Source organism: Prinia subflava, chromosome 11 (assembly GCF_021018805.1).
Source record: "Prinia subflava isolate CZ2003 ecotype Zambia chromosome 11, Cam_Psub_1.2, whole genome shotgun sequence".
Classification (NCBI taxonomy): domain Eukaryota; kingdom Metazoa; phylum Chordata; class Aves; order Passeriformes; family Cisticolidae; genus Prinia; species Prinia subflava.
Window position 1 is genome coordinate 14,208,874 of NC_086257.1, and position 22,386 is coordinate 14,231,259.

At 45.1% G+C, this 22,386-nt stretch overlaps 1 protein-coding gene across 1 annotated transcript in view; it reads left to right on the plus strand.

The window, feature by feature from the left end:
• The first annotated feature begins 836 nt into the window (after positions 1-836).
• The window catches only part of FGF12 (fibroblast growth factor 12), a 216,429-nt gene continuing 194,879 nt past the window's right edge, over positions 837-22,386 (plus strand). The window contains exons 1-2 of the mRNA XM_063408415.1: positions 837-970; positions 1,083-1,223. Coding sequence (XP_063264485.1) covers positions 1,211-1,223 — 13 coding nt within the window. The 5' untranslated portion in view covers positions 837-970; positions 1,083-1,210. The remainder of the gene's footprint in view (positions 971-1,082; positions 1,224-22,386) is intronic.

Here is a 22,386-nt window from a genome sequence, read left to right on the forward strand (position 1 = left end):
ACGAACACCAGGGCATATAAAGGAACACTAAAAGAGAGGAATTAAAGTTCCTGTATTTAGAAACTTACATCGTGCTGGAGCCACCTATTCTCTATTTATGCAGCTCCCAGCACAGTGGATACTGTGAGCTGCTTTTTCAGTAGTGCAAATCATAAAAATAAACACAAACTGTGTTTTACCATCCCCATTGCACCAAAGTTAAAAATCTGAAAAAAACTTAAGAGGTAATTCCAGTGTGGAGAAACTTTCTAACATGGGTGAACTCTCTGTTCTCCAAAAAAAGTGACTTGATCCTGGTATGAATGTTTTATCAACTTCTTATTAGCAGGGGACTGCTTGTTTTATTAATGAGTTAGAGGATGAGCAAAATCCAGGAGTGAAATCCAGTGGCTGGATGCAAAGGTGGAAAAGCATAAACTAGCCATGAGGTGGATGTTTTATGAATCAGCATAATTAATCTTGAAACAACATATCCAGGGAAGGCCTGAACCTGAGTCCGGGCATCTCCCGAGAGGATCCTCCGAGCCTGCAGGTGCGCGGGCTCAGCCTGGCGCGCAGGGTGCAGGGAGGCTGGGGGCGAGCGGAGCGCTCTCCCCGGCCCGCCCGGCGTGGCACTTGCGCTCCGGGGGTTCGCGGGGCACCTGCGGGACCGGCCGCGCTCCCGCAGCGGCGGGGCCGTGCGGCGCACGGCTGCGGGGTCCCGGCCCCGGGGAGCTCCCGCCGGCGCTGTCCGGTGCCGGCGCCGAGCACCGGGCGCTGCGGGGCGCGGGACGGGGCGGCGCGGCCGGAGCCCGCCCGGGTGCCGCTGCCTCGCTGCGCGGATCCCGCAGCCGGGCCCGGCGGTGCCGCGGTGCGGGGGCGGGGCGCGGGCGGGGCGCGCATGCGGGCGGTGCCAGGCAGCGCGGCGGGCCGCGGAGCCACTCGCCCCCGCAGCACCGCTCGGCCAGGGACAGCTCCCGCCGGCGCCCAGGTAACGCCGCTCCCCCCCGGCCGCGCCCCGCTCCGCGCCGCGCTCCGCGCCGCGGGGGCTGCGGGGGGCCCGGCGGCTCACGCCGTCCCCCCCGCCGCTTGCTTGCTTGCAGCTCCGGGGCTGTGACAGCGCCGTCCCCACCGCGGAGCGAGGCAGCGGCCGCCGGCTCTGCCCGCCGGGCTCTCGGCTGAGGAGGGTGCGCGTCTTCCCGCAACTTGCCGGCGCTCGCAAGGCTCCGCGATGGAAGGGAAAGGTGGGTCGGGCGCGGGGGGGCGGCGGCGAAAGGACCGCAGTGGCCGGGCTGGTGCGGGGCCGGGCGGCCGAGGCTGCCGCTGTGCTGGGGACATTGCAGCACCGGCGGGGAGCGGGCGGGAGGCGCGTCCCTGCCGATCCCGCGGGGTGCTCGGCCCGCTGCGTAGGGAGCGAGGGGAAGGGTGGCCGGTTTTTTAATTTATTTTCCTTTAGGGCGAGACAGATGTTAGTTGGCGATTTGTTTTCTTAATGCTAAGGATTTGCATAATAAATATGAGGTCTGTCCCGTGTTTTTTAGCCTGTCAGCAATGGGGAGTTTTTTAACAGATGAAAAGCATTTTATGATTAGAATGGGTTTAAATAAAACCCCAACTCTCTCTTTTTTTCCTGAAAAGAGATCAAGGCTATAGAGTTCTGCCCTCGTTACATTGCATATTTAATACATCAGAACATCCTGATGGATTGGAAGAAATGCAATGAGTATTGTGCTATTGAACTGTCCAGCCTCGAAAGAGGAGATAATTAAATCTTGCCCGGCTAGCTTGCGTGTTTGCATACAGAGACATCTCATCCACGTATATCCCTTCAGGTTGAGCATATGCATTTTGTTTCCATACATAGCTGTGTGGTCCTGCACACTTATTTACCTATCCACCTCTACAACTGCATTGGAAATCACACATTCAACTGGTACGTGAACTCAAAACCTGTACGTGTTAATTGCCAATGAAATCCTGATGGTAAGTCAGTCCATGCAGAGGAGAGGCGAGTTGCCATTCCCACCCAACGTAGCTGCCAGCTCTCCTGTATAACACAAATCTGTGAGCAGTTTAATTGATAGTGATCAAGGCAGTGGGGCAATATGGACTATATTAATTCAAGGAAAATTATGGTAGACTTGTATAACACAATACTACATACCTTCCAGGGAGACGAGCAAGCTATATTTAAACCCCAGGTTTATTTTTGTAACTATCTTGTCAATCAGGGCTATAGTTCTCCTGTGTGGGAATATCTGATTATATGCTGATTAAGGAAGGAAGCTATTTCAATCATAAGGAGGCAGTATGTCCTATAAAGTACAGTTTCTTGTGGGCAGTGATCAATAGGCATACAGGGCTTGGGAACGGGTAAGCACCTCTTAAGAAAGCGTATCTGCGGAGACTTTCCTTAAATTAAAAAGCTCACAGCAGTCATGTTAAATTTAAAGATGTTCTTTTACTATCCATGCTGTTTTCACAGTTAACCTGAGATGGGCCACCTTTGCCTTTTGAATGTCCCGTTGGTACTTGCCTTGATGTGAAACAAATGGACTGTGACTTTAGTATAACACACTGCGTGCCCTGTGCACTACACAGGCAGGCAAAAGGCTCTCTGTGGAACTTCACATGGGGCTTGTGTAGCTGGAGTTGTGCAGGGAGCAGGAAGGAACCATCTGCAATAAAACAAGGGTGCAGGTAGCTGGTGGCAAAAGCACCTCCAGAAGGACGGTTGCCCAGCTCCTATCCTGTGCAAACAGTGATTGTTGTGCTGCAGTTGCTGCCTGAATTGGCAGTGAGTATCTGATGAGGCAGATTTTGGGGCTGCTGGTACTTGTGTTTATTAGCTGGAAAATGGGCTTCACAGCAGTCCATGTTTCCAGGTGTTTGGCTTTGGTGGAAGGGATAGTGGGACTGAGGCAAGCACAAGAGGCACTACTCACTTTTATGCCAAGAAATTCTGAGCAGTTTGCTGTTACTAGAAATCTTCCTTCATGGGGTAGAGGAAGAGAACAAATACTCTCTGGGTTTCCTCTATCTATGTAAAAACAAGGGCTGTTGAGGGCAAGCTCAACAGAAATCAAGGTATCAAAATGAGTCCAAAGCAGGGATGACCTTAAAGGAAATACACAAGGAACTTTGGCATCTCAATGAAGAAATGAGAAGCAATGGAAGTCTTCTCACGGCAGGGATCCAGTTGTGTTGGCACTGAATTTTTGTAACTTGGATAGTGTTGGAGTGGCGTGAGAAGGCCTGTGGTGCACGGGTCTCACAGAGCAGTTTTGTGTAGGTGTGCAGTGAGGCACAATGCAGGACATCATCTCAGCGGAAAGGTATGAGGCAGACTAAACTCTTCACATCTTCAGCTTTTGAGGCTAATCCTGGATGGATTTGGAATTGCATTGCCTGAGTAGGCACTGGTTTACATTTTTTTTTCATTACTAACCAGGCCTCTGCATTGCGAGTCCTGTCGGGAGATTGTTGCTTGCAGATGATGTTTCTCCAAAGTCATCTCTTGCTTTTTAAGTGCTTCCTCCTGCAGTTTTTCTCCCACCCCTCCAGTCTTCCTCAGTGCAAATCTCAGAACATCTCCAACTCGGTGTTGTGCAGATACTGGGGAAGAGTGTATGCTATATTAAGCAACATAAAGTCTGTTTAAGAAAACCTGCCGTCTGGTCCCTGAATTCAGCTATCCCTGATGAATGCTGTGGACATTTCTGCATAGGATTTGCCATCAGTAGAACTTGGTTGTCTGAATGTGGCTGGAGCTGCTGCTTTGCAAAGGCTGCAGTCTGCTGTAAAAAATGGGCTAAAGAACCATCTCTGGCACTGCTCAGAGCAGCCATAACTGATTTCACTGGTTGGACTTATTCACGAGAATGAGGGGAGAAAGACATATCCCAGCTTTTGTGCAGTGAGATGTGAGACTAAGGACTTCACTGCTAGGACTGTAGCAGGAAGAGTACAAGCCAAGATGGTTGTGTTGAGGGTTGAGGAGGTGGTGCAGACTGTGCCATCTTCCAGCAGACAAAGCTGGCTAGAGCCAAACATCTCTATCTCCTCACCATGCCTAAAAGATAAATAACACTTTATGGAGCTGCAATGTTACCAACACATCTCAGTGATCTAAAAGTAGCATTTGGCCTCATCTAACTTACAGCTTCTCTGACTTAGTCTGTTCTGCACATTCACTGTCTCCAAAGCTTTTGCAGAAGTAAGAAGCTTAAAAGTTGTCGCTGTTTCCAAAGCTCATTAGGCAGTGGGGGGATGGAGGGCACTGTGGGTGAGAGCTCTGTTTTGCATCTGCTACCTGATCCCTGTTCCCTGAATCTCGCCACTACAGCAGTTCCTGTAGGCTGCAGCAGTAAGCGATACCACACCAGGCATCCCGGGAGCTGGGCTTTGCCAAAGCTAACAATAGTTAATGTGGAGGTTAAAGAATACTTGGTCATTTGCCAGATTCTTCAGTCACAGTTAGAAAGATGCTTAGCAGAGGAGGGAACGTCATGCAGTGATGTTGAGACTTAGAGGCTGGAAAAGAAATCAGCCAAACAAGAGTCAAGCTGCACAGTGTGGAATGGATCCCTGGGCTTCTGGATGGATAGAGAGGGACTGCAGGCTAGCCTTGCTGCAGGGAGAGCTCCTTTCCTCTGAAGCTGTAATATCCTTTCTGTACTCCTGAAAGCACAGAAATCACTTCCTCACTGCTAGAAAACACAGATTATTACTTTTATCTTGCCTGAGGTGGGAATTGGGGTCTTCATGTGTCAATGTTGTATGGAGGGCGGGGGCAGGCTGAACCTTCCTCAGGGGCCCAGCCAGTTTTTGGTGCTCTCTGCCATCCCTGGGGTGCTGGGCACTGATGGCTCTGGGGTGGTTTCACTGCCTGGGTGCAGGGCAGGCTGCTTTCAGTGTAGGATGCATGCTGTTAGCTAGGAAATACAGCAGGACTTGTTCTTGTCAGCTGGGCTGTGGGGACAGCAAAGCTAAGGCATGTTAGCTGAGATGTGGAGATGCTCTTGTCAGTCCCCTGAGCCACGGTCCTGCCCTGTTGGAGTGACATTCTCCATGGGTCTTCCCACAGGATCCTCATGCTTGGAAGGCTCTGTGGGAGAAGCCAGGGAACCTGGCCTTACAACTCTCTTCTGCTCAGGGTCCCAAAGCAGCAGGGCTTTCAGGAGATGTCTGCAGAGGACATCTCTGCAGTGTGACTGTCCTAGGCAGATACTGCCACAGTAGTGCTACCTGAGTCATGTTCTCTTCCCAGTCACAAAGCTGGGAGCAGGATTTTTGCTATGTAGAAAAGCCACAATGCTGCTGTTCATAGACACAGGATGTTCAGGCTTTTAAGTGGAAGGCCTTAAGCAGTAAGATCTTATTTACTCAAGGCACAGAGTTCCCCTTCCTGGGACTGGCAAACAGGTCTGAGCTCTTTGCACTGTGCTGTCTTGTGGATATGAGAATGGACAGAGTGATTGGATCCATCTCGTCCCACCAGAGGTGCTCTGAAGCTCCTTGGCCAGCCCAGCATTGTGGGCCTGCTTCCTCTGTGCAGCTGCCTGCATGCTATGTCTGTAAAGGACAGAATCTTCACCTTGAAGAACTTGTGATCAAAACCCAACAAGAGCCAGTGAATGTTAGGATTGAAGAAGGAATTTGTGGACAAGGTGAGAGAGGGTGGCAAGTGAGAACATGCAGTTCTGGAGGTTACTGTGCACTGTTCCCACCTTTGTGGCTTTCTTCAACAATCAAAGGAAAGATCTTAAAGATCCAAGACATAGGTCATGTCCTGAAGCTGTCTGAGATGCTCATGTCAAAGTGTACCCCATCATATACCTCCCTGACATATCCTGTTTGTTAGAGGTGAGTCTGCAGCACATACTGTCACACGTGTGTTGGAGTGGTGCAGATTGCTTTGGGACAGGCTGGGTCACACAAGCCATCTCTGGTGCTTGATTGTAATGCAAACAAAATAGTGGCACAGTTACTTTTGTTATAAAAATGTTTTCTTTCTCGGGGATTACTTGCATCTCTGTCAAAACAGTCAGAGGCTTCTTTGAGCAGTGCCTTTTCCACAGAGGAGGCAGCTCCATGTTCTCACCCTTTCACAGTGATGGGCTGTGTGAGGTCCAGGGCATGTCACTGAGGCCAGCAGTTCTCAAACTGGCTGCTTGAAGTTTGACACAGGGAAGCATATTTGGGGAGGTAAATAAATGGCCTGATCTTTTTTTGCCATTCCCTCCATGCCCCAGGCTGTGCATTTCAATGTAGGTACCAGCTTTCTGTATAGCAAGGGAACACTTTGATTGCCTGACCTTAACACCTTATCCCTGAGGCTGGACTGGGGTGCTGTGAAAGATGACTTTAGTGCTGTGCTTCAGACTCAGTCTTCACTAAAAGAGGAGGGGAATGTCAGGCACTAAGTCAGTACTGCAGTCTTGCTTTTCTTTACTGCATTTCAGAAAGGGAGAGAAATGTCTGTTCCCATTGCTTTAGAAATCACATTAATCTTAACACAAATATGACTGTCCTGGGAGGGCTCAAAGATAAGAGCTTGGGTTGCTGTGTGGTTCTTGCAGAATGAGCCAACCTTGGCTATTTGCTGCCACCTGGAAGAGCAGGTAGCAGTCCAATATCTTTTTTAACCATCACTTGGTAGCTGCTGAAATACTGTCGGTGTGCATCTGCAGCTTCTGAATGAGAAGGGTGATCCAAGCCTATCTGATACTGGGGTAAGTGTGGCACCCCAGGAAGTATCTGTGCTCTAACAGGCCTCTAATCTGCTCAAGTAGATAATTAAGGGGGAAAAGTAAGTGGCCATGCTCATCGTCCTCCATACCAACAAACCCACCATGTTACTAAACAAAGGTGGGAAGAGGACCCTAACAATGGTCTTAAACCTTACAAAAATGGATGCAGGACTTGGTCATCAGGCTCTTATGAAAATACCCAAATCCTTCAACCCATTTCCACAAGTTACATGGGAGCTGTGGATGTTGCATTTAGGCTGAATGAAATGCGAGAGTAATTGAAAGTGATTTTTTTAATGCATTCAGTTGTTCTGACGTATCGTTTATACACAGAGTGGCTGGAGGCATAATCTGTGGATACTTTGAGTAATGACCTGCATACAGCTGTTTCATGCCTAGGTCACACAGGGTCCAGAAATTTTTTTAGAAAGTGATTTTTTTGGTGGGCTTTTTATTTTTTTTAAGGCTTAGCTTACCACAAGATTTTTCCCATTTGCTCTTATCTTTCCCTCTCTATCTACTTAGCTATTCAAATCTTGTCTGAATTACACTCATTTCTAATGTGCCATAAAACTTGATATGCAAGAGCTAGTTATTTAGGGAGAATTGCAGAAACTATTTTAGTCTGTGTGTTTTGACCTATAAATGAGGCAACATTATTAATTTTTACATGCAAATCATGGTATTTATTAGCATGGTAAAAGGCAATTTGACAATGAAAAATATTCCTGATGGGTATAGTAATTAATGCTTTCACTCAAAGTATAAAGACTTTAATAAAGCTGTTATGCTTAAAATGATTGAAGAAAAAGTTGACTATTTTCCTGTCAGTGATACAAGGATGTTTCCTTTTAATGTAACTCCTATATCCCTGCTTTTTCAAAGTGTTCTTTATAGTCAATAAGACCACAAATCACCAGGCTAATTCATTGAGTTTCTTCTCCCAGGCCTCAGCTTTGGATGAACCTTATGATTTGATACTTCTGCGGGATGCACATTGAAAGCTACGTTTTTTTCCTGAGATTGAATTAAGCCATTTCTGGTGTCGTCATGTTTCAGTGGAGCTCCTGTGGCTGGAGATGATGGCCGCTCGCGGAGCGCCGGAGCAGCCGCGCGGAGCCGCGTGGCCAAGGGAGGCTGTGTGTGCTTCAGGATGTGCACTTGGAGAAGCAAGGCGTTTCTGCCTGCTATTTTTAATAGCATGTGCAAAGCAAGAAATCAGGGAAGCATGGAACAGCATTTCTAATTTGGAAAACTGTGTGTTTTTTTTTTTTTCTTGAGCTGTGCTTCTTCCTTCTGTGTTTCATCTCCCCACTGGAGGCTGGCTTAAGGCTGGCTTTATCTGCCATCAGCCTTCAGTAGGTAAGGTTAATTTGCTGAATGTAGATACTTGGATTTTCTTCATAAATCCTCCAGAAGTGCTGAATGTCTTATTGGTATAATGAGGGAAAGTTGCCTTCCTCCTCACTCACTGAAAATGTATTATTAATGCAAAAACACTTTCCTCGCATTTAATGCTATTTCCAAAAGAGGCCTACAAGCAAGGAGGTCTCTTCAGGAAGACTGGGGCCCATCTGGTCACTGAGAGCTGTATGCAATGCTTACTCCAATACAAAGGGTTATTGTTGTTTATTTTTCTCTCCAAGTCCAGGCAGACAGGTTTATTGGTAGGATGGGTGTGCTTAAGTGTTGTGATAGTCACAATGCAAGCAGATGTGGAAGTGGAGACCCTGAGGCATCTTCCAGTTGATGTTGGTCTCTGACATGACCCTACCGAGGAGCTTGAACCCTCTGGTTCCAGACTCTGGACCTCACCCCTTCCTCCTCTCATTGGCAGACTGGTTTTTACTCCCTTCTCATTTCTAAGTGTTTATCATTACTTGGGGCACTGAAGACCAGGATCCAGATGTTGTGGTGGTTGTTTGGCTGTGATTTGTTTGGGGTGGAGTGGAATTACAGGTGTCTGTGCAGACCAAACTGAAAGATCAAACCTGTATGAAATTGAGCAGAGTGGAATGAAGTTCTTTGAAGGACAGCCCACAGAGTTTTATCCTTTATTGATGTGTAGTCCTGAATATATATATATTTCGGGAGAGCACTTCAGTGAGTATGAGACTGAAGAATATTTTGCAGCAGTGGCTTTAGAAAGATAAGAAACAAACACCAAAATATTCCATGCATCCAGAATTATTGTTTCATCATAGATATTATTTTGAGATTCAGTTTAGTTTTCTGAATTTTTTCAAGGAGAAGACATACAGTGTGAATGCATTCTCTGCTTGAGAATCTTTGCACACGCTGTGCTTGCTATGATGCAGAAATGTCCATTTCTCTGCCCCTTTAGAGCAGCCCTGAATTCAGTCTTATACATGCTAGTGGCTCTACCATACTGTAAGTGACAGGGGAACAGCAGTAATGCCAACAAAATGAGGAAAAATGTAGAATCCAGCACCTTCTAGTAAATGGAGGGAAAAAAAAGTTAATTATACATGAAGGGAGACTTGGATTTCTTAATTTGATACTAACAAGCCATTGCAGCATAACTGGGTTGAGAGTAGAATAAGCTTCCTCAGCAAGACCTGCTTTTTATAATATTTCCAGCTTTTTTGGTCTCTTGGAAGGCTGAATCTGAGCTTCTGAGATTTTCTGGCCTTGAATTCATATTCCCTTTTAGTATTGACCAGTGCTCCTGGTGTTCTGAGACTGCCCGTTAACCGGTGCCATACATTATCAAATAATTGCATTGACAAAGTCATCTGTTAATTTTTAAACTTTTTATTCCTATCAGTGTGCCCCAGCGGAGAAATATCATACTGCAAATTATAACCATTTTGTTGCAATATGAGAAGTGCTGGGGGAATCAGCAGAGAAGTTTAAAAATTACTGTCTTTCCTCTTCCAGTCAAGATTTTAAATGAAGTACGTGGAGCTGTTCTTGTTTGGCACTGGTGTAGGTAAATGCCTCATTTGGTCAGTAGGCAAAGGCCAAGTCTCTAATGCCTTACTGAACTGAAAACGAAGGAAATAATGCTGATTATATGGTGTAAGACCTATTTAACTGCCTTTAAACCTTGATTATTAACTATTGAAGAAGTAGTAAAGGTTTAAAGAAGTCATTTTGTATTGGTTCAAGGAGATGCTAAAGTAACAAACATTTGTGGCTTATTTACCTTTTGCTTTCTTCCTGCCACTTCGAAGGCAATTTACTTTATTGGTACAAATTATATAGCTTTGAGGCATTTGTGTTAGTAGTTGCTATTAACATTGCTATATGGTATCTTCAAAAGTCAGATTATCCACCCCATCTTAAAAATGACTATGAATTACACTTATAACAAGTGGCTCTGTGCTGAGGCATCTCTGCCATTGCTACTAAACATAGTGCCAGATATCTAGATTTACCTGTCAGTTTTATTTGCATGATTCATCTCTCAGTACCATGCATGCCAGGCTCTCAGACCTAAACGATGCTTTTAGTGCATTTCCCTCTCAAAAAGTATCAACATCCAGGAACAGCAAGACTTTGGGGTGTTTTTTTGTTTGTTTGTTTCTTTAAAAAAGGGAAAATAAAGGCACTAGGGATGAATTTCCCACCTCCTTTGATTAGAAGATTCCCAGAAATAGTGAGGACAAGCCTGACATACTAAAGCATACAGCCGTGGGCAGTATACAGAGACAAAGAACAGAGTGTGTTTAAAATCTTAATTATTTATAGTTAGAAACTACTGGTTTTGGTTAAATTGTCCCTTCTGTGGCACCGCCCTAAGGTTGACGACAGCAGATCTGAGTGCAGAATTTAGCCTCATGCTCTGCTGTCTGTGAAATTAGGAACAGGGCATTGAGGCTGATGCTGAGCTTTGCATGCAAGGGGATCTTCTAGTGCAAGCACTGCTCTGTGCTGTGGAGTCAGCCAAACAGTGGGAATTTTTGGATGGATGGCCTGTTACAGACACACTGCTGTATATATAAAAACACAGGCAAGTTCTTTTTTATTTAAAGGTTTTCAGGAGCAGTGAATTCAGAAAAGCCTTGCTGAACCTTAGCACTGTTAAAGCTGGCATCACCACCACTGAAATGCATTTATACTCATGTGAAGCACGAGTTGATGCTCAGTAATCTCAAAGGTAGGGCTGCTGCACAGCTGCCTTGCTGCTCTTGTGTTCCTGAAGTCAGCTTTATCACCCAAAAGCTGCATGGTGATTTGGTAATCCAAACCAATCAGAGCATGTCCTGACTGCAGCTCCAGCTGATCTTGAAAGTAGCTGTGGTGGGCAAATGGCTTGGAGAAAATTAGGACCATGTAGGTGGATATCTCCCCCTTCAGTCCCTCCCCAGTACGTTCAGTCAGTTCTGTAAGCTGGGCTTTGGCTGGGAGCCTGCCCATGGCACCCAGCAGATGTGCTTGCTGCTGGGGTCTCCATCCTGTCTCCTCACATGTGTAAGGCCTTTGTATTCTGAGATTTCCCTGCCTAGGGACAGCCCCTCTCCTTAGTGTCTGAGATGTCAGTCTCAGGGGGAGTCAGTGTTCTGAAGGCACAGCTTAAGGCAGGACATTTTGGGCTGTTGTCTGTCTGTTTGTCTGTCTGTCAGGAACACTGAAGTTAAGCATCTACTGTTTCTCCCTTCTGTTTGCAATGGAGCTGCCTAAAAATCAGATCCATTTTGCAGAAAATCCAATTTTCTGAAATTTCTGTGCTGAACTAGATAGGACTCAATATTTTCCTTACCATCCAGGCCAGTCAAGGGCTTCCTGGACTCTGCTCGTTCTGATGGCTCTTGCCTTAGATTCACAAGAGTTTGTCAACACCTGTGGTGGTATAAACAGCACAACTGTTTGTAAGCTAAACAAATTTACTGTGTGCTGTTTTTGGAAGGAGGTATCACAATAGTCAACACTTACAGATTTCTGAGGGATTGGGGATTTCATGGGATGCTTTTAGGGTCTTTCCACGTGGAGGTACATATGGACCATAAAGCTTTATCACTGTTTTCAGCTTTTGTACTATTTCCCTAATCAACTTTACACATCTTCTATTTGTTGAAGTATGGAGCTTAAGCTGTTGGGAGAAAATGGTTGTTTCCAGATTTCCATTTCAGCTTCCTCTGTAAAAGAGACACAGTGATGTTTGCCAGAAAGGAGACATACAGACAAGCCTGTGTATTCTTCTCCTCAAAAACACTGAATTTCAGTTCCAAATAACGTTAGTTTGAAGTTGTTTTGAAATTATTTTCTTTTGGGGGAAAATATTATTAATTACTGTTATTGTTATTAATACTTACTAAAAATAGTAATGAGTTATTGAAAGCTTTAAAATTTACTTTTTCCCTAGGATTTCCCAGGACAGTTCAACAGAACTGATCACTAAATTGCAAGTGTTACAATTGACTATACCACATATTTCTGTGCAGAAGATACCAGCTGCAAAAGTTCTGCCCATTCTCTGCCAATGGTTATTGGCTCAAATGTCTTGTGAGGCCATCTGAAACTGTTTAGTTCCATGAAGATGTGACCTTATCTGGATAGATTATCTTGTAGCTTTACCAAAAAAGCACCATTCAAACCACATTGTGCTCTCCTGGTTTATGAACTGGGGCTTTCACCCCACATCCCAGAACAGCCCCAGCTGGCACTGGTGGCTGTGAACTCCATGTATTTATGGTGGTGCTGCTTGGTCCCAGAAATAGTGACCGAGGTGGCTACCAGCCAGTGACTGCTGAATGCCCCGAGTGTAATGAATTGAAAAGATCATGTACCTCCTTGAGGCAAAAATACAATCAGCTTTTCTCTAATTATGATCCCAGATAATGATGGAGCAATCCAGAAATATCACAGCATGGGCAGTGAACTTCCTTGGTATAAGACAAACCTGGATGGGTCTGATATTGGATCCTTCTTTTTTGCTGAAAGACATATTGGACTGTCAGTTCTGTTCCTGGAGGGGCTAATTACAGCTACATGAGACAATAAATCAGCTCCTGCTCCTCTGGAAAAGAAACCCCTTGGCTCTCAGCTCAACCCATGCTGGCAAAAAAGCATGGAGATGGAGAGCCAGAGTTTCACACAGCTCTGCCAAGTTCAGTACACCAGTTTTTAAACCACCTGGGTTTAGCCCCTTATGTCTGTACTCCATAAAGAAAGAATGGCTACAGAACTCTCTGGTTTGGGGAGTTACTGTGCATGGGGACTCTGACTTTGGCTATGGACCTAAGTGTGAGGCTGTCTGGATAATACATTTTGATGTGTGCTCTGGGATTGAGGTCTTCATTACCTTATGGAGGAGTAGTATTAGGAACCCAATTTGGCTGTAGTGTCAGATCACTGCTGATCTGAGACCTTGCCTGGGTAGCATTTACAATTTGGGAGTGGTTGGATCCAGCTCTTGATGCTGTGTTGTTGGCCAGAGAGGTCAGGAAGCTTTGGAAAAAATCATCTTTATGGTCATAAGGAAGAGAACAGTACAGAGGAGTAGGACTCCTGGGTTAAATCCTATCTCTGAATTTTAAGTGTTGAAATTGCTTTTAAATCTTCAGCCCTGAAACCAAGGCACTGATGTTTTGTTTTCTCCTGCTATTCTAAAAAGATGTTGAGCCATTATACTGCTAAAGCAGAGGTTCACCCCCAGCCTAGTGGGAGGATGTTAGCTTCCCTCTGTACCTTTTCCTGAAGTTCATAGCTTACAATTGTTCTCTGAAACGTCTCAGATGAGTTTAAACTGGAGAGGTGCATCCCATGCCAGCTGCCATCATGGCTAGCAAAGTTGAAGTTAACTAGTTATTTTTTGGATGATGAGTCCCAATAGCTTTTCACCACTTCAGCAGCAAACAGAGCAGCTGTGTTTAGTGACAGTGGGTAAGATCACAGTGCTGGGCTGCAGGCATTGCATTGGTGCTGCAGCAGCCTGAATAGTGGTTGAAGATTGTAGAAGGATCAAAGTCCATCTGAACTGTTTTAGACAAGGACTCAAGGAAACCTCTGTTCTGTTTGTTTTTTCCTTCCAGGTGATCACTATTGTAACATCTTGTAGTCTGTGGGTTTTTCCTTAGCTGTTGTCAAGGCCTGTATGTTTAGGCAGGCATCTGACATAGGTCTCACAGGGGTGGTAATGGCCCTGCTGTGCCTCAGCCCTAATCTTGTCCCTAGCAAAGATGGTGATGAGAGGCACTAGGAAAACATGGGGTCTGAGCAGTGTTCCTGTAAGTTTGCTGTGTTCTCTAGGCTGATCTGGGCTCTCACAAAAGGACACCCTTGCAGAAACACAGATGAAGGGACAGAAGTAGCAGTCTACACAGTCGTCCCATTTCTGGTACAATTGCTAATCACCTGGCATTTCATAACATCTTTTTCTCCTCCTGTGCTGTCAGCTCCAATACCTGCTGTACAATCTTGCAATCATGGGGATGGCAGAAGATTGCAATCCCATAATTGCTTTCTAGTTGGTTTGCAGCGAGCCTGGCGGATGAAAATCCCCTTGAATGGTAAATGAAGTTGGGAGTGCGTGTGATCAAATGCCCGTGTGCGTCACTGCCCTCTCCACGCTCCGTCCTGCACGTGTAATGTTTCCATTAACCAGGACTGAAGGATTTGTTCATTTGTTTGCACCATTTTGCAGGGCACACTAGGCTTCTTCTACACTAGTGTAAAAGATATTGCTAATATTTTTCCTACTAGAAAAAGTCGATTGATACTCCCTTCCTGGTGGGACTGAAATCCTTCAGGAAAAGAGACCGTTCTCTTACATAAAGCATTTAATACTTTTAAATATCAGAGGATTTTTACAGAGCTATGCAAATGTTATGGATTGTGTATATAATCACTCTTAATTTTAAAATCTACATGTGTTTTATGAAGTTATTATAGTGATCGTATTTTAAGTTTAAAATAGTGTAGTTGATTTGACTTAATAATCTGTAAAGGTTCCATGCACAGTAAATCTAATTTTTCATGCAGAAAAAGATCTTCAAAGACAAATATTTGCAATAATAGAAAAGGTAACATAGAGAAATGATGTGGAAGAACATTATTCTATAATTGTTTCCTTTCTTTTTCTTATGGTTCCTTGCAGGAGGTAAATACCCAGGGCTCTGTGTGGATGGGTGTGCTTCTAATAGGTGGCTATTTTTAATCACCTTTTTCTGAAGGAAGGGAAAGGAGAGTTGTGCTGCATTAATTTTGAGGTGTCTCAGGTACTAGCTGGCTGTTTCTCTGGGTGGTGGATGTATTTGAGACAGTTCAGAGAGGTCAGTGAGTCCATCTCAACAAAACCTGGCAGGGGCACACAACTAATGATTACATATGATTTGCCATTGAGAAACCCAAATTAATAAGCACCTGTATCAGTGGGTGCTTTTCCTGTGTTTGTCTTGTCATGTTCCCTTTGACTTTTGCAGTCACACCCATCCTGGCACTCCCACCTGTGCCAGCAGTAGAACTGCTACATCTCGAGTCAACAAACATCTCAGGCTCTTATGCATCTTATGCTGCTGGTGCTTAAGCAAAGGTACTATAATGCTCCATACCTGATACTGTGTGTTTGAGTAATGTTTGTATTTCACCCATGGGTAGACCTCAAAGAACCCAAATTTTTTTTCTGAAAATGGTCCATTTTGTTCTGTTGCAAAGCCCAGTCAGAAACAAGCAATGACAGCTCCTTATGGTGGTAGTGCAGTTCACCTTGTATACCCACCAGCTGTCCTGGCAGTTAAGTAGAAATATTGGCAAAGGCAAAGTCTTTCAGCTCTGGTATGGACTGGAATAACTTTTGAAATACCTATTTCCTAAAAAGTTCAAATGTTCCAATACTAGCAGTTGTTGAGACTAAGAAAAGAAGGAATAGAGATTCTGTGGGACTTCATCAGTATTGAATTGCTTTATTTTGATTCTTCTGTTTAAACCTAGATCAGCACCTCAAGGATGCTCAGGTGACACATGACGTTTCATGTTTTGTCAAATCAACCCAAAAGCTTCATTCTCATTGGTTTCATTATTTTTCCTCATGCCACATGGCTTCTGGAGCTGAGTCTGGCAGCTGGACTCCACTCTTTCCTCCCCTCAAATCAGTCTGCCTGGCCTTTGCGATACCCAACACTAAATTATTGCATAGCTCCTTGCATTTTGTGGGTATCAGTGCTACAAAAAGGAAGGCAAGAGGTTTATCAGTGTTACAAAGGAAAACGAGGCACAGAGTGGAGCCACTTACTCAAGGTCACCCTTGAAGGTGCTTGGAAAACTCTCATTCTAGCACAGTTAGGAGTAAAATACCTTTTCCATGATACTCTGAGCTAGAACATCAGAAAATTCATATCTCTAATGAACGGCAGGGAGACTCCTTATTGCAATGTGCAAGATGTGGCTCTCCAGGGACTTTGCCTTAATAAGAGAATGGGGGTGTGAACCACAAGTTTGAAGCACTGTGTTAGTAGGGAAAGGCAGCTGAACTTATTAAAAATATTCTTCAACTATTTTTGGGTTAGTTGAACATGGAAGGACATTTCTATTTGGCCCTGTATGATACTTCACTGCAGTCACCCTGATGAGACTGTCTCATTGTTAGAAAATGCAGAGCTTTTCTTGCATAATTGGAGGGGTAGAAATCCAAAAGACAATTCTCAAAAGTGGTAATTAAGAAAGTTAGGGGGCTTGTTGAGGAAGCATCTGTGGGCCTGGTTCATATGCAGATGGCCTCTCTGAGTGAGGATGTTATTGCCCTCCTTTGGTATAAAGAGATGGAGCAGCACTAAGCCAGCACAGTAATCAGGCTTGCTTTTAGCAGGTTTGATTCCTGCATTTAGGCATTTTAAGGAAATGTGATGTTTTCTGCTATTGACCCACATGTAAATATCTCAGTGGATATATAGAGGTTAAAGGAGGCAGTTTTTAGCCTTAAATGAAGGTTTTTGTGGAGTTAAGAGAAAGCTACATCTCTAGGGTGTTCACTTTCTTCCTCCACCTGCCAGCATCCTGAGCTTTCCCATAGGAGTACTGTGGTCCTTATAAACTGGAGTTCAGTCCCTGCAAAGGTTTTGCCTGCCTGAAAGCATCAGGCTCCAGAAGGAGTGACACTGACTCAGAAAAGGGCTGCTCTGAGGACAGAGCAATGCCTTTGCTCAGGGTGGCAAGCAGGGAGGTTGTGCTTTCAGAGGCATAGCCCATCCTCCAAAGATAGCCTTTGAACTGCAATTTCTAAAACAAGATACCTGCTGGAAAATTAGGGAGTTCAGGGAAACGGTTACTTAATGCAAATTTAAAGGGGTGTTTTTGGCAGAGATGGGTGTGAACTGCTCAGAGATTGAGCGGTGAGTACACATTCATTAAGATGTGCCTTTCAGTAAGTAGGACCTTGGATTCTAAAAAAGTAGTAGAAATGGAAGTATGCAGAGGTATCTATGTGTAGGTGAGACTCCTGCCTGTTATGGAAAAGCAGATATCAAATCATAGTATTTATTTCTGTAACCTACACATCAGGATACTTTGTGAAAAGATAATACAGCTTTGCTGGTCCCCCAGTTTTTATGAAGTGTAATTTATTAGAAAGCCTATGCTTAATTTAGAAAATAGCAGATATATCTGGGAAGATTTAGTTTTTGCTTTTACTCTAAATTGAAACTGTTCACTCTCAGTGGTTCAGTGTCCCATGGTTGATTGCTCTGTATGGAAGATATATATTTCTCAAAGATCTTGGACAATATCAGCTGCTGTGTAATGTCTGCTCAGATAGTATTGAAAAGCAACAAACAAATACTAAGGCACTTCTCAAAACTTGAAGGAAAAGGTTCAAGATAAGAACTGTTTTATAGCATGTGCTTTCTTCAAAAAGCAATGTATGCCATAAGGAATGATTTCTTAGATTTGTGTATATCTTCAGGGGTTTTACCTGAGTGACAGACTGCTTCTTGTATAAGCCAAAAAAACCCCTGGTTTTGTCAAATTCCAGCTAGAAACCAGTCAGAGGCTCAGGGTAGACATGAGAATGTTACTTCAGTACGTTCCTGCATGGACTGTAGGTTGTCAGCACCATGGAGTACTAGTTTAAACACTGCATACTTTCTTCATGATGGTTTCTTAAAAGCAGAGGGTTGTGCACCAGTCTGAGTGTGGGTAGTGGTCCTTGCTCAGTGGGGGCAGCTGAAAAACAAGTTTATTCTGGGCTACAAACTGAGCTACCTGAGTCAGTGCCAAGCTCCTGGGAGCTCCTGCTGCTGCAAGACCAATCATACAGCTGGTGCAATCCCACTTTTTTCCTGGGCTTTTCCTAGTCCATGGAGCACTGGTCTGTTCTGAGCTGCCTTGGAGGTGTATTGCACGGTGGCACCTCCCATTGCTTGTGGGAGTACCTGGCTGGGAGCCCCTGCAGCACAGGTTGGGGTGTGCAGGTGGGATGCTGGGCTGGCTCTGGAGCTGTGCTGCTCTTGGCTGTGTGAGAGCTGCATGCAGGGCAGTGCTGGGAGGGTTTGCCTCCTCCCAGATCTGCAGTCCTGGTGGGACAAACCCTGGCTGCTGCACAGAGCTGTGAGAGAAAAGCCATCAAAGTGTCAGCTCTGTGATATGTGCTGTGGGACAGCAGAGTCCTGCTTCCCCTGCTGCCTTGTCCCATGCCAGCACTGCTTCTGGAAAGCTGTTTTACCACATAGACACTGACTTAATATCTGGCCCTGAGTGAATGACAGAGAAGTGTGCCAGCACTCCAAGTCACTGGGCACCAGCCTTAAAGATTAGTTTGCCTTTGCACTTCGTTCTTGTTTTTGGACAGGAAACACTATGTATAGCTATTGTAGATTTGCCAGGCCTTTTCTGAAGCTCAACCAACAAGACATTAATGGATGTTTCTGTCATCAAGAAATTCCTTCCTCTGTTGGTTACTTAGGTTTATTGATTTATTTTGAACTGTACTTATTAGCATATTACACAGAAGGATTATATTGAAAAGTATCTGATAGATCCAGGGTTTCTTTCCTTTCAGTCTTTGCATAGTTATTTGAGAAAACAGGCATGACAACCCAAACTTTCACTCATTTGTAGGTCATCCTGCTTGCCAGGCAGTGACAGGTATGCCCAGTGGGATGTGGACACAGACATTTGGTATCCTTATCTGTCCAGGGCAGGACAGTTTCTTCCCAATTCTATCTTTATCACGGTGTGGGGACATCCAGAGCCTTTGGGATGGATGTTTGACTTTGCAAGTCACAGACCAAAGCCAAGCTCAGAGCAGCAGAGCTTTGTTTGTGTGTGGCTTTCCTTCCTATCTCTGCCTAAGAGAGGAAAAGAAACCTCAGCAGATGCTCCTGAGTGTCCCAAGGCATTCCCAGCGAGCTGCTGTTAAAATGCACTTGGTTTAAATGCAGAGAAGAGGGGTCAAGTTTGGTTTCAAGTAGCACAAATTTTATTGCAGGGATTTAGGGTGAGAAGGTCAAGCAGATGAGACTCAATGGCACACAAGTCATTGCAGTTAATGGCAGGCTGGACAAATTAAAAAACCCCATGCATTTGTTGCTGTGGAGTTTGAGTAGCTCACCAGCTAGTCTTGGGTGCCTTTGGCCAGCAGAGTTTTACTGGAGAGAGAACAGCATCAGATCCCTGCCCTGAGTTTAAATTGCCCATAAGATTTGTCCATCTTGGCTCTTCCTTGGGTACTTCAGAAGAACTAATGAATAATGAACAGCCTTGAGGAGAATGGCACTAATTGTTTAGGAATAACCCTTGCTAAGGCAAATATATCTTAAGTAGAGTCTCAAATATCTGCCTCAGCAAGCAGTTTGCCTAAGACACCCTGATGGGGAGGTGCTGAGCTCCAGCAATTCTTTTGTGTGGTTATGATGAGACTGCTTAGGTCTGCTGTAATATGCAGTATGGTGTGGTCAAAGAAATTACAAAATCATTGTTTGTCCTACAGAATATGGATCTGTGGAAGCCTATTTTCCAGCTAGGCACTTTGGAGAAGTTTTAATGTGGATCTAAACACTGCCTTGGCATTGTATGTGTGTTTGTGTTTTTGCACCCCACAGAGTCTCATTTGTCAAACAAATTAGTGTCCCACAGGTGACTCTTTAGAAAGTGAAGTCATCCTTGAATGGTCAATACCAGCCAAATCTGCCCGAAATAGGAAAAAAATGCCCTCCTTCTTGGATGCTTCTGAGTTTCTTCTCGTCAAGCCTTTTGTGCTCCTCTGGAAAGTCCTACAGACTAGGATACAGGATTATTGATGGTGCCAGCTTGTTTCTAGTCAGAAGAAGGGAAAATAATTTTTAATTGATTTGTTAATTGCAGATCAGAGTCAAACACTGTGGAAATATAATTGGCTTATGTTGATCTGATTCCATATTGGATAAGTGTCTCTATTCCAGCATTCATTAGCTCTGTACCCCTGTGCTGTGCAGTGGAGCAGTGGCTTGAGGGAATGAAACAAGCTGGCAGTGTGTGTGGGCAGTGCCCATTGCTGGTGGAGCAAAGGGCTCCTGCCCTGGCAGAAGGTCGTGAGCTTCAGTCTTGGGTGGCTGCTGCTCAGACAGGCTTTGGCAGCACAGGATTCACAGGTTCTGAGGTGTTGGTGCAGTTTGATTATCAGGCATAGGTGTTGCTAAGCCTGGGCTGCTCTGATGTCAGGACAGGCAGAAGCTGTAGAGAGAACTGTCAGGGGGATGGGGAAAGGTGATCAACTGATTCCCTGGTCTGAACTCCCAAAATAACCCTGAAATCTATTTTATTCTGCTCTGAAAGAATAATTTCCTTGCTTGGGAATTAACATAGCTGTGATGCTATTCTAGCACCATAAATGGGATTGAGAATGTGATGTTCCCTGCCCTGAAGAGTCACTGCCTCAGAAATTTGCTGGGGCTCTGCAGTTGTCACTTCCACATTGTATCAGCATCCTCAGCCTCATCAGCATTTCAGTTTGAAGCAGCATGGGCTTTTGATCGTAAACCATTTTACTTTTGGGACAGCATGAAGGAAAGTGTGTTATGCTTTGCTCAGAGAAGGGGAGGGAGAGGTCTGTGGCTTTCTGTGTGTATTTTTGCAGCACACTGAGCCAAAATCTTCCAATTTAATGGGACAGATTTGCAAATTCACACCTGCAGAGTTCGCCTTCACAGGATTTTCATGCGCAAGCTTTTTATTCGTGCCCCGGAGAGCAGCCTGCACCTGCTTCATCTCGCCTGTGAGACCAGCAGCTCAGATCTATTGACAGCTTACTCTCTCTGGTAATAAATAAATGCCTCATCCTGCAGCATGGGCCCCCTTTAGAGGGTAGTAAGGCTCTCCCAGGTGAGCAAGGGCCAGAAACACAGCCCTGCCCATCTGTGCTGCAGATACTGTCACAGCACAAGTGCAGTGTAACATGTATGACAGCATTGCTGTCCAAGCAGGCAGATCTCCAGGCTGTCAAGAAAGTGGTTTGGTTGGATTTTTGTGCTGGTGCCTGCATGTAAAACATCAAGGAGCTGTTCTACACAGCTGCCCAGAAGTCTGGCCTTGTTTCTGCTGCTTCCTAACAGTGGTTCGTGCATTGCATTTTTCCCTGAGATGAGTAGCTCAGGCTCCCATAACCATGGAAACCTGGTTTGTCTCCCCTAATAGCTTCAGCTCCACTCCACATCTGTCTGCCTGGGAGAAGGAATGCTGCAAGCTACAGGTTAGCTGTGCACACCTCTGGGGATGCTAAAACCCCTGAGCACCTCCAGCAGTATCCTGGTGCACCAGGATGAAGCAACAATGCTGAGATAATGCTTGAGAGGCTTATAAAAGATAGGCCAGGCAGGAGGGGAAAACAGGGAGTGAAAGAAGGCTTTCCTGAGGCAGGAAGGTGTTATGAAGCTGCTTAAGAAGGTTCTGCATTATGGTTGTCTTGCTCTGTGTGTGTTGGCTTGACATGCTGGGCGTGTGGAGCATTTTGTTGTGACTTTTAAGCTTTAAAAAAGCTATTTTCCATTTTAAGTTAGAAACCCTTTAAACAGCTTGCTTGTAGCAGAGAAGGAAATCTGGGTATAAGCTCGTGAGCATATAATAAGCTTTGAGATGGGGTAAGTGCCTCTCTGTGGTAACAGCAGGGTTCCATACAGCTTCTCACTTAGTTATTGGAAGAATGGTTGTTTATAAATGTCTCATAGCTCTAACTTGGTCCTGGCAGTGTTTCTGGGCTAGCTAACATGGGGAAAAGTGGGAGGAGTGTTTGTAAAAAAGCTTCAAAACGAATTCAAGATGGTTCATTCTGCTGCATTTCTGTACAGATACACTGCATTTCCTATGGGCTGCAATTTAAACTTCCCTCTTTGAAGCACAGTTGCAGCCCTGAACTTCAGGCCTCCAGGAGAAGGTTGCCAGCCTCTCAGAGAAGTCTGTGGGAGCTGCCAAAGCTGTGCTTCTTTCCTGATGTGCCTATCCCATGTCTTTGTTAAATTAGGAGCAGGTCTGGTGTAAGCTCATGGAAGCGCGTGGAGAAGTTCTGCCCACACCAGGGAGGTGCTTGGTGCAGGGGCCTGAGCCAGGATCCTCTGTAAACTGGAGCCAGAAGCAGAAATAGAAATAACATTGTCCACTGGCAAGTCTCAACCTCAGTGTGTCCATCTGTGAAAGGGAGGTCATAATATTTCTCTGTGGATGCCTTAAGGCTTAGTTAGTGTTTATGAAATGTTCTGAACTTAGGGATGGTGCCTGCTGTAGAGGG